The sequence below is a fragment of the Engraulis encrasicolus genome, chromosome 5 (genome assembly GCF_034702125.1).
Source record: "Engraulis encrasicolus isolate BLACKSEA-1 chromosome 5, IST_EnEncr_1.0, whole genome shotgun sequence".
NCBI classification, from domain to species: Eukaryota; Metazoa; Chordata; class Actinopteri; order Clupeiformes; family Engraulidae; genus Engraulis; species Engraulis encrasicolus.
In genome coordinates this window covers 24,269,985-24,287,191 of record NC_085861.1, presented here as the reverse complement: position 1 = coordinate 24,287,191, position 17,207 = coordinate 24,269,985, and the positions used below count along the sequence as shown (strand labels likewise).

The following is a 17,207-nucleotide window of genomic DNA, read 5'->3' as shown; positions in this document are numbered from 1 at the left end:
GGGGGCATCGGTGACATTTCGTCGTGCCCGTGCTGAGTCAGAATTGTTTCTGCAACTTCAGTCACATTCATATTTGACATTAAAAATCTGCCCTGCATTTGACCCCAGCCAATTATTCTTTCTGTGGCTTACAGGTGTTCAGGGAATGTTTGCCGCTAAATTTCCATGTCATTATCATATGCTGTGTTCAAATAAACTGTTAATAACAATGTAGCAACATGCTGGAGTACATGAAGCACAATGCCTTAAAGGTTCATTCAAAAGTTACATTTGCGCTTAACTTTTCACTTTTGAATCTAGGCTGTTGACATTTGCCAACTTTTCATCCCACGCCATCTCTTCTTACGAAATTATTCATATCTTGAGTTTGTCTCCATCACCAATGTCCGATCAAACAATAAAATAGCACTGGTGTCTCACTCATCACTACTATCTGCTTGCCCAGGGCCCAGAGATGTCATTAAATTAAAAATAAAATTAAAAATAGAAGTAAACAAAACAAACCATGCCACTTTCCCTAGCACAACTAACTTCACAGAGTAACTGATTAGTTTTATGATGGATGGATCAAATTTTGTGGCAGTGGCAGATTTTTGTTCCAGTAATAACACAATCTGTCTACCTCATTAGGTAAAGTGGAATAGGTAGTGTAACAGCTGTGCAATGTCATTTGCCAGTGTAAGCTGGGGACATGTTTATTTTCTTTTTTTAACTTAAGTTCACTTTCCTTATCTTGTCTTCACTATTTCATATATCTCTCATTTACTACAGTCTACTTCCAATGTAGTAGATAATTGAAGGGCACTGATCGGTCAGGTGCAGATCTGTTGGGAACAGCCATTAGCAGCCCTATAGGCATCGGCGAGGGTCCTGTTTACAAACGGCACCGGGGGTCCAGACCCTGGCTGTTTACTGCTGCTAGCGCTGCGTTTGTGCCAGAGTCAAGGGCATGAGTGTTGTGGCCGATATTGAGGTAGGTTAGTGACCTTTTCGGTTTTAATCAAATATGGCCTTCATTTGGAGGGACTTTACTGTGCTAGCTACTTTGAACTGCGCAAGTAGGCTTTTCGCAAACTGTATCATTTCAGTGTACCGACTTAAGATACTGTGTTAATACCTTTGTGTAATGCTATTCTGTGTCCTTGGCCAGTCACCTGCTGTGTAATGTGTTAACCCTATTTGAAGGTTGATCTATGAAGCTCTAGCTACAGTACTTCAGCAGTACAGGTACACTCCGGTCGCATACTGTACTTAAAGTGATACTGTCCCATTTTTTGAAATATGCTCATATTACACCTCCCGTTGAGTTAAATAATTGAGTTGTACCTTTCTCCTGTACTTTCAACCGTTCTCTTTTTTCAAGATTCAAGATTCAAGACTCAAGATTAGTTTATTACGTCTTATTATAGGTTTGAAGCCTATAAAGAGTAAAAATTGTTGTGTTTTTTTTGTGTCCTCAAAAAGATTAAAAAATAAAAATAAAAAAAGAGAGGGGGGGTGGAAAAAAGTGCAAAGATAGTGCCTTGTTGTCTTCAGCATGAATTCAGTAATCTAACTGCTTGGTGGAAGAAACTACTTTGGAGTCAGGTAGTGTGAGACTTCAGGCTTCTGTACCGTTTCCCAGATGGTAATATAGTAAACAGTTCATGGTTGGGGTGACTAGGATCAGCCTAGTTTTTTTGCCTTCCTGATGCTCCTTCCCTAAAATAGCTCCAGTATGCTGAGAAAGGCTGTGCAAATTTTACCTCCATGCTAGCAGTTAACATTGAGTCCTATGAGACCAGTTAGCCGCCAGCTGGTCTCATAGGACTCAATGTTAACTGCTAGCATGGAGGTGAAATTTGCACTGCCGTACTCAGAGAACGGTTGAAAGTACAGGAGATAGGTAACACTCAATTGTTTAACTCAAGGGGATGTGTAATATGAGCTTATTTCCAAAAATGGGACAGTATCACTTCAAGCACACCAACCAACCTAGTGTTTAACTTACACCTTAAATTTACTTCCACTTTTACTTTTGACCCCTCTGTCAATGCCCTATCAAACAAAGGTAAGGAAAAAGGTGCCAGAGGGCCCCCTGGTAACGTACCTGGTAGGACGGTGAGGTTGAAGGAGCGTGACTTGGTGAGGGAGGCCACACTGGGGTGCTTGGCAGTGCAGGTGTAGGTCCCTGCGTCAGCCGCAGACACCTTCCTCAGGCTCAAAGTCTTGGAGGGCAGGATCCAGTCACTACCCTGTGTTAGTGTCATGTGGGGAGAGAGAGAGAGAGAGAGAGAGACGCAGAGAGAGAGAGAGAGAGAGAGAGAGAGAGAGAGAGAGAGAGAGAGAGAGAGAGACGGAGAGAGAGAGAGAGAGTAAGACAGACAGACCGATAAACAGACAGACAGTAAGTCAGACAGAGAAACAGGCAGACAGTAAGACAGACAAAAAGAAAGGAAGACGTACCACAAGGAAGATTTGAATTGCCGTCCTGCATTACAGGAGAATGAAGTGGAAAGAGATGGAGAATTGTGGAGAGAAATGGTGGGCTTATTCAAGGCAGTTCAAAGTTGTGTGTGAATGACCAAATTCTGCAGCAATTAACCTTGATCACAGCGTCAGACCAACATTGCCCTGCAGCCTACTGTTTCCGAATGGGGAATAATGAGATTGCTCACAGAATAGCAGTAGCAAGAAATGGTCACAACAATGCAACGCATGCCTAGGAGGACTAGGCACCAGTCACAAACAATGACACATGGTGACGACGCAGGAGGGGGGCATAAAATGAAGGGGGCAAAAAATGTTGTGGCCAGTGCTAATGAATTGGCCCGCAGAGATTTCGTCCACTCACTCGCCGAGAAAAGTCCATTTCAATTTCAATAGAATTGAATTAGAAGGATTTCCCGTCGAGCCAAGTCCTGGTGAAAAACCACATTGCGTATGCTAATCCATTAGCCCAAAACAGCATTTCCTCCTTTTATGCTGTCTCATAAGCAGACACGCCGACACAGAAGAGAGAATGGGATTTAGGATGCACAGGTAACTTGCTCTCCATTAAAATATCATTTGCCGGCTTACACACAAATTACTTCACTCAGCTATTTTTTGTAATAACAGAGAGCACAAAGGTATTACAGTCCTTTAGTTTAGTGGGCTACGGTGCACTAGAGACCAAATGATCAATACTGTATATCGCATCCATTGTGGTCTGCAAGCACATTATAGTGTGTTAGAAAAGAGTGGCCTAATGGTGTAATGATTTTGATAAAATGATGCTGAACAGAGCAAAAATCATTTCATAATTATTATCATTAGACCCTCTTAAGAACAAATATATTTGATCAGTGTGTGTGTGCGTACGTGTGTGTGAACTTGCCTGTTTTTAAAGTATGAGAATAACAATGCATTTCAAACATGTGGACAACACAAAGACTGCTTTGGCAAACTTGTGCGGCCGTAGTATGTGTATTGCAAATTTGTTAGCAGGGAACCACAGGTCCTCTTTTTTTTAACTTAACTAATGTCAACCAGTTCATCAGGTTTCTGCCTCTCTCTCTCTCTCTCTCTCTCTCTCTCTCTCTCTCTCTCTCTCTCTCTCTCTCTCTCTCTCTCTCTCTGTCTCTCTCTCTATGCCAGGTTGGCACTTAGCCACCCTCCTTGTATGGACCTCCAGGCTTTGTTTACAGAAAATTAATGAGGGGACATCCTACCTTGGGGACAGGGTAAGTAGTAGAGTGGGTTACATTTAATTATCCAAGTACTGCATAATTAGGTGTTTTATGTGTTTTGCTGGTGTATGATTCATAGGTCTTATGTTGTCAGTCCTGATCTTCTGGGGGGGGGGGAATGTGAATATATTACTAAAGATACAAGATACACTTTCTTGAGGTAGAAGTAGTATTGTGTCTTTATCCTTATTCCTTGTGACCTGTTGTTCATATCTTCTTTCCCTGTTCATATCATGTTTCCCTGTTGTATTCCCCATGTTGTATCATTATTAATAACCATCAGACAAGAATAGGCATGTCTCGTACAAAATAACAATGCTCCTGTTCCCACTTCAAACACTACATTAGTGATTATGTGTGTGTGTGTGTGTGTGTGTGTGTGTGTGTGTGTGTGTGTGTGTGTGTGTGTGTGTGTGTGTGTGTGTGTGTGTGTGTGTGTGTGTGAGACTGCACTTTATGTGGTTTGTCTGAACTTTCCTGTAGAGCAACGTGACTGTGGTCGAAGGCTGTTTTTCTTCGGAAAACAAAACCCTGTTTGGCTGGTTTCTCTGCTCTTTCCCTGCTCACTGGGCGTTCCCACAGTTCCTACTTCCTTCCGTCTGAGCACTTGCCGGAGCCGTGGGGGCCTGTTAAGGTGCCCGAAGTGCGCCAAAGCACAAAGCCACACTGTCGTCGTCAGTGACCATGGCCGTAACTACCATTGAGGACACAGAGGTCATGTCCTCTGTATTTTTTTTTTCAGAAATGTAAAATTTATCTATGACGAAAATCGATCTATGATCAACAATGATAAATTCAGTCTGTATATCCCCCACCCATTTATCCTCAAGGAAGTGATTAATGGAAACGAACTGAAGAGTTTGACTGAACAGTTTGAAGCATTCTAAATGTACAGTATGCAGTACAGCACACAGTATTTGACCTCAGTATTTGAAAATGTCTCGTTACTGTAGCCTACTATCAGTGACAATTCTCACCTCCTTCTGCCAGAAGAACTCCGGAGTCTCAGACGCGCTGGCGGAGCAGTTTACCTCCACGTCGCTCCCTAGTGGCACGCGGAGATCCTGCATGCTGTCCAGGTAACGGTTGTAGTAGCCAGCCAGGCCCCCTCTGCTGAAGGACAGGTCGTACATGTCTGCCACATAGCAGAAGACGGAAGGACAGGACGACGAACGGATGAAAAACAGAAAGGAAAACAAAACAAAAACACAATAAAATAGGACAATAAATTAAGGACTGTTAATTGTACTTCAGAGTCCCTCAGATCATTTCCCTTCAACTCGAGACTTGCTCCTCAAGATCCTGATGAGCACCTGAAGTTTTACGTTTAGACCCACCAAAGCACTTTTCCCTCTGTACAGCTGCAGAAATAAAAAAAAATGTTTGAGGCTAATGAAACAGTGAAAGTGCACAAAGTTGTCAGGCTATCATTTCAGATAGGAGGACGGATGTGCTCTATTTTTTGCAGCATAAGGTCTTTTTTTTAATGAACTTGAGAATAGTCAACATGATTTGACAAGTTAAATAGTCCATAACTGTTAAATGGGGTCAAACCCATTAGGTCGTCACGTCAGTACAAGACCAAAAGTAGGGGAAAACATGCACAAGAAGCATGTGCCTTTGCAGCTATTCCCGCAAATGCACTTACTTGTGTATCGAACACACTTGGGGGAAAGTCTTGCAAGCAATTACCTGCAAATTACCTTTGGGGCCAATCAATAATCATGATAATGGACATGCCTCTCCATATTCTCTAGACAAATAGTACCACACCGTTTCATTTTCTCACCATTTGTACATCAGTTTAACGCATATTCCTTCTACCTTACAAACATCTATATTCCCACCCCCCTACTTATTGAGCAGCCTAATTCCACATCACCAACAGTCTTGGCGTAAGAGCTGTCTTGGAGAAATCAAGAAGGAATGCTTCTTGCCCCTGAACCCGATCACACATCAATATGGGACTGTTATTACCATGACAGCTTCAATTGATCAGGCTTGAGTTTATTGTCAGTGCAGTGAGAGTGAAGTATATATTCATTGTTAGTTAGACAGCATCACACAGATGGGGAACGTGTCAACACCTGTGTGACGAGGGTAAGCCATGACTCAAGCTATTAAGTGACCGTTCAAAGTCAATATTGGGAAGTTGTCACAAGAAGTCACTACACTTAATCTTCACTTAACACCTATGTAATTCTTAAGGCTCTCGGTAATGTCATAGCTATGTTGTTATGAAGTAGTTTAGTCTCTTCAGCAAAGAGTGAACAGGCCCACCGGAGGGCCCAGCTGCATAAAGAGACTACAACAATCAACATGTCCTGACTAAAATGAACTGAATGACTACAACTTTATCGGCTGTCAGTACAAGTTGCACCTACAGTGAACAGTGATGGACAGAGGAATAGACACATTGTCTGCCCCTGGAATATCTTCATCGGACACGCAGCGGTAGAGTCCATCCATGTAGCTCTGGACATTGTAGGCGGTGAGCCGCAGCTGGCCTCCTTCCTGGTCGATCTCAAAGTAGCGCCAGGAACAGAAACCTCGGTAATACCGGTCCGAGTCCAGCCGGTACCATCCTGAGTACTTGGAAGAGAAAAAGAGAAGGCCTGTTAGTGCATAACCCTATTTATTTTTCACCCTGTTAGAGGTTGACCATTGACAGGCCTACCGTGGCTGATATGGTAGGGCACTCGTCTACTACCTGGCCGACCCAGGTTCGATTCCCGGCCTGGGTCCTTTTCCAGCCCTTCCCCATCTCTCTCTCCCAACTCACTTCCTGTCTGTTCTCCACTATCCTGTCTGCAAATAACCAATAAAGGCTTGAAAAGCCCCCAAAAAATATAAAAAAGAAAAGACGTTGACCACTGACATTGGCTATATTATTTTAAGATTGTAAAACTATTTTGTGATGCTTTAAAAATCTTTTGATCTTTTCATTGTTAGAATGTTGTTTAGCTGGTTTTTGGCTTCCTGGGTTAAATAGCATGTGGTTATCACTGGGATCTTGAGCTGGCATCACAGCCTTTAGTGTCTGTAGAGAAGTTCATACGCCACGCTGTATCACTAGCTGACACATTATTAAATTATTGATGGATGGTATGTCTATTGTAGACTGTACTTGTTTTAATTGATTCAATCTCTGTCTATTTAACCTCAACAACTCTGAACTGAATTGTAATTGGGTGTCTCTAATCTACAGTATGTATGGTACCTAAAAGGGATAAGCCAAATATTTTGGTTTCAGTCCAAAAGATGGCCTATCAGAATCTGGAATTCCTCAAGCGCTTTGTTGGTTGGTCAGAGCAGCAGTGTCTCCCTGATACAAAATAATCAACAAAGCCTTGAATAAGAAAGGATGTAGCCATGTTTGACCAAGGACGTGTTCTTGACATGTTCTCACAGTCAAAACACTTTTCCGAAGCCGTCAATGACACTAGTACAAGGTGCCCGTAACATCACATGAAGTGAGAAGATGAACAGAAATGAAACCAGCGTGGGGGTTTCTGTGGAACATGTCTGCGTGTGCTTTGGGTGCTTTTGCAAAAGAAAATGGGGAAAAACCCAGAAAAAGCATACAATATGCCCTACAACAAAACAGGATGTAGCTTGTTACACATCGGAGATTGTTGGGATAGCACTAATATGAGAGAGAGGGAGAGAGAGAGAGACAGAGAGAGAGACAGAGAGAGAGAGAGAGACATACTAATCAAATCAATTCTGGTTTTGTTTGTTTGTTTGTTTGTTTGTTTGTTTGTTTTAGAGTGGCTATAGACTCTGTATTTTTTGTGGAAGCTCACCTTGGAAGACCTCTCAAAATGGACTTGGCTCATGTTCGCAGTGGCGTTTGAATCAAAGCACTCCAGAGTCACTATAGCCCCAGCCACAATGGGATCTGAAGGCCCTCTCACAATCAAGTGGGCTAGGAAATGTTAAGAAGTGCACAGCGTTACATGTAGGCCTATGGATGCCCCACGCAGACAAGGCAACACAAGCAATGACAATAGAAGTGATGGCAGTTATTTGACTGGCCACACAGCTCTGAAGCACTACAGGTGCACAGCTGCGCAAAGGTTGTATAGAGTGGAAAGCCACTGCCTATAATACACGTTTGTACTTAGGCTATATGACATTATTGTGCGCATTTCACCTAGCTAAGAGAAAGGCGTTCCTGAAATACCGGTAAGCTACATAGAAATGGATAGACGAGGGTAGGCTATTAGTTTCATTTTGTATCATTTTCGCTTCCTTTTCCTGCAAGTCATCCAGGGGATTTTTCCAGCAGCAATGCAATGTAACCTACATGGTTCTTCATCATTTTCTACATTAATGTCTTAAACTTAAAAGTCAACAGTTTGATTAACTTGAAATATGTGTAGACATAAAAACACATTTACGCACGAGTTATAATTATTATTGGGCTGTTTTCAAAAACATCTAACATCACAGATGACCTAAAATAAATAAATTACTTCCTAAACTTTCATGTTTTAGAGAAACCTACATAAGCCTGCACATTGTTTGCAAAACAACAGACGCCATGTCCTAGAAGTGTTTACATTACAAACACAAGGATGTGACCTACAACGACAGGTGAATTATTCAACAAAGCTCAAATGTAAATTCACTTATATTAACTTTCGAGTGCATATTTACCATCGTTCATCTGCAAGCAAACACAGACGAAGGCTGTCAGAACCAGATGTCCTTTCATTTTGTCGAATTTGTCAAAGGCAATTGACAGACACGTTGTGATGTTGACGTCTGAAAAACTGAAACTGTGCCTGAACAATTTATGGACAATGGAGGGGGCGGGTCCTTTTTGTGCGCACACCTCAGGCATGCAGGAAATGTAGGGTAAAAGTTAGAAGGTTTTCGAGACATTTATTTACAAAAGCATCTGTAATTATAAAAATGTAATGCACAACATAGGCCTAGTGTAGCCTATATAAGATATAGACTACTGGATAGGCTTAAGGTGGAATGCTGGCTCTATAAAATAAGGCTTCTCATGAGTCATTTGTCTCCAAGTAAAAAACGAATCATTGCGTTTGTGGCGAGGGCAAACGACAACACATTATACATCAAGAGTTTTGTTTTGTGGACAGTGAGCACGTTTTTGTAATATTACTGCTTGCCATGTGCATTGATTTGGTTTGTTAACTTGTGATTTATTATCCCTTCACGCCCGATTTCCCTGGCGTATTGCACAGGCTGCATGGCGTCGATAGTGCAGGTAGGCATGATTCGGACACCACTTTCGAAATGAGAAGGTAAAATTGCTTGCGTGCTTAATTTGCCAACAACTTCACCCTTGCAATTAGCAATTGTGAATATTGCAAGTGTGGTCAAACAACACGCATAGTATAGCCTACGTCAGCTTTTTTTACGCACGCAATCTCATCCTCGCGTCCCACAGCGAAGCACGCGCATCAAATTGATGATTGATTGATGAAGCAGAGTCTGTGAGATGTATGCTACCTCAGTTGACCTTTATTCCAAAGTTTGCTTTCATAAACAATAATCAACTTCTCTCCAAGGCGATTCATCGTGGACAAGGGTTTGAAATAAGCAATTTCCAAACATAAAGTAGGCTACAAGTGTGACCTTTGCATGTGTGCCTTGCTGTGGTTGTTCAAACACAGAAATTAATGGTAAATCACATCACAGCCTATGAGGGAAATTCCACTGAAAACTTCAGCTGACTGAGAACTGAAAGGGAGTCCAAAACTCAGGAAGTGAACTCTACTGTAGGCCTAAAGGGCTGCGACAGATTGACCAAGACAAAGTGATCTGACCCTGCATTTCATTTTATGTAGGCTACTGTAATTAGGGCCCAATTCTGACACAACCCTACCTACCCACCCACCCACTCCCATTCACCCTGGACCCCTTTGCAACCCTGTAAAGTGTAGACATGCCACTGCAGTTTGGCCAGAGTATTATGTTCTGTTGTGACTCGAACGCATCCTCACTGGAAACCCAAGGCTTAGCTGAGTCATCCCATCATTTGTCACCTTCAGCTTGATTACAAGGCTTTATATTGGTAATGACCTGTGGCTGCATTAACAGATACTACTGTCAGGTCACAAAATATTGCAGCTACAAACTGTAAACTCAAATTACACAAATCCTTACTTTTTGAAACAGCAAATTGATATCTGCATTTTAATCACATTGTCGTTAAGTTTTATGTTATGTTATGCTTCTCAATTTCAGCAAGCTGTTCACCATTAGGCATAATACTGCCCTCCACTAGTCTAATCCAGAACTATGTAGCTATATTACACTGCGATTAATTTTTTAAATCACATTAATTGAATCATGTGATTAATTAATCAAAATTAATGCATTAATGTCCCAGCCCTAATTAGTAATCATTATTAATTAGTAATTAATTAGTAATAATTATGTTATGTAGCTGACAGGAGTAGTAGTCAGCGACTCTATTGCTGTATTACAGTGGTTCTCAAACTTTTTCCCTCATTCCCCCCCTTCGGAGGGTCTGGATGCTTCCAAGCCCCCCCCTCACCCCCTCAAAGGAAAGGTGCGATAAAACAAAGAGGGACTGCTGTTGAATGCAGATGTGTGTTCATTTCCTATACTATTCAAATTCATGACAATTAATAATGGCTTATAACGTATTGGCTTATTGGCGAGACAGGAAATTATTTCCTTGGGGGGAAAAACCCGAAATCAGATGTCACACGCCCCGCTGTGATGCCTCCGCCTGCGCAGATTATTGATGGTGATGAGTCTTGAATTTTGTTTTCTTAAACAAACCCTATGAATGTCAAGGTGCATGCAGATGATACCTAATGATAATCACCCATTGCGTGCACACAGTTCTTCTAACACTGTTGAATCTTTGTTTATTTCAGTGTTATCACATGGGTGCGATACGCCACCCATATTGTTGTGCGCATTCATTGCAATAGTTAAGCGAAATTGTGCTCTTACCCTGCTAATTGAACCTTCACACTCTGCTCTTACTGGTGCAATGTGCAAATAATTAAGTTTGGCCACCAGGCTGGTCAAATTTAGCCATGAAACCCCCTAGACTAAAATGACAGGTGTTTCAGTTTCATTTTCTAAGCCCTGTATTTAAAAGGGCCCTTAGAGCAGAGTCAATAAAAAGTCTTTAGTCTCTAGACCACAGCTAAATCCGTCTGAAGGTCGTTCATGCTGCACAGGTTTGAATAGTGATGCAGTCAAGCATGCACGATGAGTAAGATGATGAGCATATGAGCTGAAGAGAGAAGCCCTACACAAAAGACGGATAATACGGGAAAGACTTTGTGCTACAGTGACTGTGAGGAAAGAAATATATTCATGAACAAGACACAAAGTGCTTTGGTAATTTTATTGGTGGGCAATAACCACTGCAAACTGGAATTATTTAACGGTCACAGAATCTTTTCAGTAGGCCTACTTGATGAATAATACTTGCAGTTATGACTACCACTGTCCACAAGATGGCACTGTAATAACACCGAAAATAAACTATGGGCTCTGACTGAACACACAACGGCGTTAGAGTTTACTTGTAAGTAACTAGATGTCTTCTTGGAGATTTAAATATATTCAGTATTATTTTGAAGTTCCAAGAAGTCCTCCAATTGTTTACAACTCGACTCTTTGGGTAACGTGGCCTGAATGACAACCTTCACAGACACTGTGTGTACAATGGCAATAGCATTGACCGGTTCAAAAATACTGAAAATGATGTGGCCAAGTAGCCTACATCAGTTGGAAAGACAGACACACAACAGTTAAAAATGTGTATTGAGATACTGACCTTCACTGGAGAAGCTTCACTTACACAAACTACACAAGAGTTGAAGAGTTGAATCAGACTAAAGGTTAATACTCTGTAGAAAGTTGAATACATGGCAGAAGAGAAATACTGCAATTATGTTAAGCTTAGTACAAACGCAGCACTAAATTCAATGAAATGAAAAACATTATTCTACCGTTGTCACACATTTAAAAACCCAAAAGGTCAGGCAATTTTTTGCACATACTGTAATGCTTAAAAGTACCCATTCAGTCATGCTTGAAGACAGGAAAGGGAGTAATTCTATTTTGTAGACTTGCAGTATCGTTTCAGGTTTCTCCTTTAGTCACACGAAAAGGAAAAGGCACAAGGGCTCAAAAATCACCAAAATGATTGTGGCGTTTTTCAACACTACAGAACCAGCCTGTAGATTGTGTTCTTTTTTCCGCATGTATAACCTACATGTATACATATACAGAGCTCTATAACTCAAACTAAATGAGAGTACTATCCATTTTGTCAATGAGCTAAGTGCATAATTTAGAAACTGCTGATTGGTTATAAACTTGGAGATAATTGTACTTATGTGTTAAGTATAAAGTTTTGGAAGAATTCTTCATGAAAATCGCATTAGAGGGCTTGAGGGTGATGCCTTTAAAGTGCATAATTTCAACTGCTTTCCAGCAGAAACAATTAATTTAGATTGTGGACCAACATCACTGCATCACACGCTACTTCAAAGGAACAGCAAGTAGTTTTGGGAACGAAACACTGTATGTTTTCAAAATTAGTCTAGTGGATTATTCAATTCAAACAGATGTGAGGCAATTCTAGATTTGCTCTGCTACGCTATGCATGGGCAATACCTCCCAACTTGATTAGCCTGGGTGACTGCAGACCCGGCCTCTTGCTGTACTTGTCTGAGTAACAATTTCAACCTGTAGGGTCGACCAAACAGGAAAACTACTTAGGGTTGCTTTAAAGAACATCAAAAACTGCAATAAGGCTGACAAAAAACTGTGCCAGTGCCCGTTCCCGCACCTCATCTCGAACAGACTGCCATATTCACACCGATTGTGTTTACAGTTGTTTACGGTTTCCGAACTTGATTTCTCTCTGCGAACCATGATAACAACGAAGACTTCAGCAGAATCATCCGGATAACATCGAGTCACATGATGAAGAACACAACACGGTATTGACATGGGTGGTTTGCATGTAAGGACTTCAATTCCAAATACAACTGGTGCAGGAACAGGCACCAGAACGATTCCGGCCAGCCTGAAAACACTTGTGTACTTGTGAATATGGGGCATCTAAGTCACGCCCTCTACTTCCTGGTTCATGGGGCAGAGGGAGTCAAAAAATAATTACTGGGCTTGAAATGCATGGTTTTTCGACACCAATCCAAACCTTGGACCTCCACTTATGCACCACAAATCCACCACGACTCGCCTCGTTCACTTCCATTCAATATTTTGACTCCCTCTGCCCCATGAACCAGGAAGTAGAGGGTGTGACTTGGGTGCCCCATAGAGCCTTCACTCTACCCCAGTAGTGGTGCTCTCTACTCCAGTGCCCACCTCATTATCCCCACCGTAGTGCTCCAGGGCCTGGTGCCTGTTCCTGGACGGGGCGTCTGCAAACCGGAGCCCACAGTCCTCGCAGGCGTACGCCAGCACTTTCCCTCCTCGGCCACCAGGGGGCTTGACATCGACGCTTCCTCCAGCACGAGGGCCGCCAAAGGAGCCGTGTTTGCCCTCAGCAGCAGCAGCAGCCTTGGCGTCGAGGGCCAGCCTGGAGGAGTGGTGGGTGCTGGCGGAAGCTGGGCTGGTGCTAGAGCTGAGGTCGTGGGGCTCAGCGAAGGGGCTGCCGGAGGAGCCCAGGCTGCCTGAGGGGCTGGGGCAGTGGCGCTCCAGGACGGCCCCGGAGGAGGACGCGGAAGGCTGCTGGCCCCCACCGCGTCCAGGACGGGACTCTCCAGCAGCGGGCTCGATCACGATGCCGTGCACGGTGCGGTGGTGGAAGCGGATGCCGGAGCGGTTGGAGAAGCCCTTGCCGCACAGGCTGCAGACGAAGGGCCGCTCGCCCGTGTGGATGCGCGTGTGGATCTTGAGCGCGCCCGACTGCGTGAAGCGCTTGCCGCACTGCGGGCAGACGTACGGCTTCTCGCCGGTGTGCGTGCGCTGGTGCACCCGGACGCCGGCCAGGTGCGGGAACCCTTTGCCGCAGTAGGCGCAGGTGTACGGCCGCTCGCCCGTGTGCAGCCGCCGGTGCACCTTGAGCGCGCCCGACTGGCTGAAGCTCTTGCCGCACTCCTGGCAGCTGTAGGGCCGGGCGCCCGTGTGCACGTTCAGGTGCAGCCGCAGGTTGCCGTGCGAGTTGAAGGTGCGGCCGCACTCGGCGCACAGGAAGCCGCCGGCCTTGGAGGCATGCTCGGCGCGCTGGTGCTGCAGCAGCTGCGAGGGCCGGGCGAAGGACTCGGTGCAGTGCATGCATGGGTGCTGCTTCAGGCCTTCCAGCTGCGCGTGGCCCTGCTGGTGGCGCAGGAGCTGGGCGCACGTGGGGAAGGTGCGCTGGCACGACAGGCACGGGAAGGGCGGCGGGGACTGGGACGGGCCAAGAGGGGAGTGGGAATGGGGGTGGGGGTGCAGCTGCGGACAGGGCAGGCAGGAGGTGAGCGGGCAGTGGTGGTGGTGGAAGTGGTGGTGGTGAGCGTGGGCGTGGGCGTGGGCCAGGTGAGGGTCCAGGCCCCCCTTCTGGTGGTGCAGGAGCTGGGCGCAGGTCTGGAAGCCGCGGTGGCAGCACAGGCAGGGGAAGGCAGTGATCTGTGTGGGGTGGGAGTGGGAGCAGCCGCTGGTGGTGGTGCTGGTGGAGGAGGAGGAGGAGGAGGAGGAGGAGGAAGAGCTAGGTGCGGTTCTGCTCTGGGTGTTGGTTCCCTTATCTTGGTGCCGGGGTTGGGGTTGGGGTTGACCGTGCTGCTGGTGGGGGTGGGTGGCACTAGTGCCTGAGCAGCAGCTACCGCCGTGGCCCCCTTCCTCCAGGCAGACACCCAGGCCCAGACACAGGCTGAGGTTGGCCGACGCGGAGCTCTGGTCTTTGGAGAGGCGGGGGCGGCCGGGCGGGATAGGCTGGAACTGCTGGACTGTGCTGGTGGACGGCTGCTCTCTTGGCTTCAGGAGGAGGGAGGAGGAGGAGGAGGTGGAGGAAGCGGAAGAGGAGAACGGACAACCAGGGCAGTTACATCCGAAGTGTTGGACTGCAAAGTCAAACAGAGAGAGAAATGGAAAAGGTAAGAAAAGAAGCAGAGAACTGAAATGTGCAATTGTCGATACAGAAAAGTCCACAGAAGTAGAATCCTGAATTCCAAACACCCAGTCACACAGCTGATCAGTTTTGTCAAATGAGAAGTTTAACCGAGACTTACACTGTTCTTCATGCCCCGCCTGTCCACTCCTTTCTGTCGCTAAGGAGAGGGGCTGCACACCACCACACAGTAGTGTACCTTTATTATCATGGGGATGTCTACTAGTTGGCTGAGCGTGGGAGGAGGGGACTGCTGCTTTCAGACCAAACGTCTCATGGCCTGCCGTCTCCCAGGCGGAGCGGAGTGCATCGTGTTGGCTGCTCTCCTTCCCCTGTTGAGCAGCTGGTAAAGCACTGGAGGCAGATGTGTTTGAGGAGGCCATGAGATCTCCAATGAACTGGTGCATTTCCAACCAAGAGCAGGGACCACGCTATGAGGAGGAGAGGAGAGAGGAAAGATACTGGTGACTTTAACGGTACCGAGCCAGGCTATATAGCAGGTTGTTGCTGATACCTTTGAAAACTTAGCTTTGAGATAGCTTACTGTTTAGACTACATTAGGTGGCAGTTAGGAGTAGCCTACAGCTTCATGACGTTTGTTTACATATTCAATGGTAAACATAACCGAGATATACTCTGATTTTAACATGTCATCGAATTCGTCTTAAACGACAGCTGCCTTACTGCATGACTTCACGCTAAAATCACAACAAATCAGGCTACAGTCGCAATGGTTACTTGGTACTCATTATCATACGGGGCATGCTGGCATACTCACGCTTTCGGCAAGCCTGTCTTTGTCCATCTGGCATAAAGAAGATATGCTATTGCTTATTAGAAAAGCCGCGTGGTAAATGTCTTAGAAAAGTCTGATGAAGACGCCAACCAAATAATGGTCAGTTTTCCGTTTTTGCCCCTCAAGGGTGGAGCAGAGTGCTCCTCGTCTCGCTTCCGCCCCCATATTTGCAAAATGTTATGGCTGGAGCTGTAGCAACCCAATGTAAGTAGGCTGCCGGATGTGAGTGCCCGGATATCCGCCCGACTAAACCCAATGTAAGTAGGCTGCCGGATGTGAGTGCCCGGATATCCGCCCGACTATTTCCATGCATTTGCATTCATTTCCACCATCAGGAATGCTTTGCGGTACCACAGCTACCCTATGTGAGTCGCGCTGTGTCGCCTGACTGTCCCTTCTATGATTGTTGTCTACCGTAACAACTCGCCCCCCGCCGCAAATATCCACGACACCACCACGGGTCCTCTGGTGTTGTGACCGTTTTAGGATCTTTTTTTAAGTTTACGTAGCACAATCAAATGAATAGGCTATGTCTAAATTATAGGCTGTAGTCTCCAATGTGCCTAGTTTCACGTGTTGTTGGCATCACCAAATAATCTGCACAATATGCGGCATAACTTTTCGAGTGCTACATTTAGACCAGGTAAAGTATCGAGCATGGTCTGTCCCTTCAATAATATTAAGAGTGTCCCGTAACAACTCGGTATCGGCCCCCGCCGCAAGTATCCTCCACCACGAAGGTCCTCTGATGTTGTGACCGTTTTAGGATATTTTCATATAATACAGAAATAAGAGCGTGCGCGCGCGCCTCTGACTGTATCTAGACACGGAGGGAGAATGGCTCCAATATTTATATTCAGCGCCCAGTTTAATTCTGCACTGACACTTAAATGTAGGCTAGGACTACGTGGCACAATCCAATGAGTAGGCTATGTCTAAATGTACTAGGCAGGCTCTAGTCACCAATCTGGCTTTGTTGTTTCGGCATCACCAATAATAATGGCACAATATGCGGCATGGTTTCGCGTGTTGTTTCGCACCACCAAATAATAACTACACAATATGAGGCATAGCTGCTGTTTTCTAACTCAGAGAGAAGGCTATGCCCAGATATTATTTTAACTTGTAGGATATCCTGATGTTATGTTTCACTAATGTAAGGAATAAAACTCAGAAACTTCCCGAGTGCTAGCTACATTTAGACTGGGTAAACTCGTGACTTTAATGCCTTCCGAAACGGGCTATTCCAGTGTCTGTGACAGTGCATCTATTTTAGGCTATAGTCTTGTGCAAAACTTTTTATTTAACATTGCGAATGGGCAGGATGATTTGCTTAGACACGCACGTGCTTCAGAGCAGCTAGAACTGTGCAAGATGACTGCTGCAGTTTTCAGCTCATTCCTCCTGGATAATAAAAACAAAATAATGCTGACGAGAGAGTAACGCCGTTATCTTTTGATGGATTCCCTTCGGGTGCCCGGTTGAGACAGTTTAATTTTCACACCCAAATCAATTCGGTTTGAAGTTATAATTTCATTTTTTTTTTTTAATTATTATTTTGATGTTATTGTCACCGGGCCCATTCTTTTGATTGGGAGATCAAGGAACTCTC

At 44.8% G+C, this 17,207-nt stretch overlaps 2 protein-coding genes across 2 annotated transcripts in view; both read right to left on the bottom strand.

Annotated features, from left to right (window-relative positions):
* Positions 1-8,495, bottom strand: part of si:ch211-79k12.1 (uncharacterized protein LOC568891 homolog) — a 12,610-nt gene extending 4,115 nt beyond the window's left edge. The window contains exons 1-5 of the mRNA XM_063198994.1: positions 8,373-8,495; positions 7,517-7,638; positions 6,095-6,302; positions 4,688-4,845; positions 2,090-2,234 (exon numbers count right to left, since the gene is read on the bottom strand). Coding sequence (XP_063055064.1) covers positions 2,090-2,234; positions 4,688-4,845; positions 6,095-6,302; positions 7,517-7,638; positions 8,373-8,430 — 691 coding nt within the window. The 5' untranslated portion in view covers positions 8,431-8,495. The remainder of the gene's footprint in view (positions 1-2,089; positions 2,235-4,687; positions 4,846-6,094; positions 6,303-7,516; positions 7,639-8,372) is intronic.
* A 2,235-nt stretch (positions 8,496-10,730) lies between these two features.
* Positions 10,731-15,752, bottom strand: si:ch211-79k12.2 (uncharacterized protein LOC568844 homolog). The gene is made up of 3 exons (XM_063198993.1): positions 15,578-15,752; positions 14,921-15,230; positions 10,731-14,752 (listed from the first exon to the last, which is right to left on the bottom strand). Exons 1-3 carry the CDS (start codon positions 15,602-15,604, stop codon positions 13,035-13,037), a joined length of 2,055 nt encoding a protein of 684 aa, XP_063055063.1. The 5' UTR covers positions 15,605-15,752; the 3' UTR covers positions 10,731-13,034.
* Between the last annotated feature and the right edge of the window lie 1,455 nt (positions 15,753-17,207).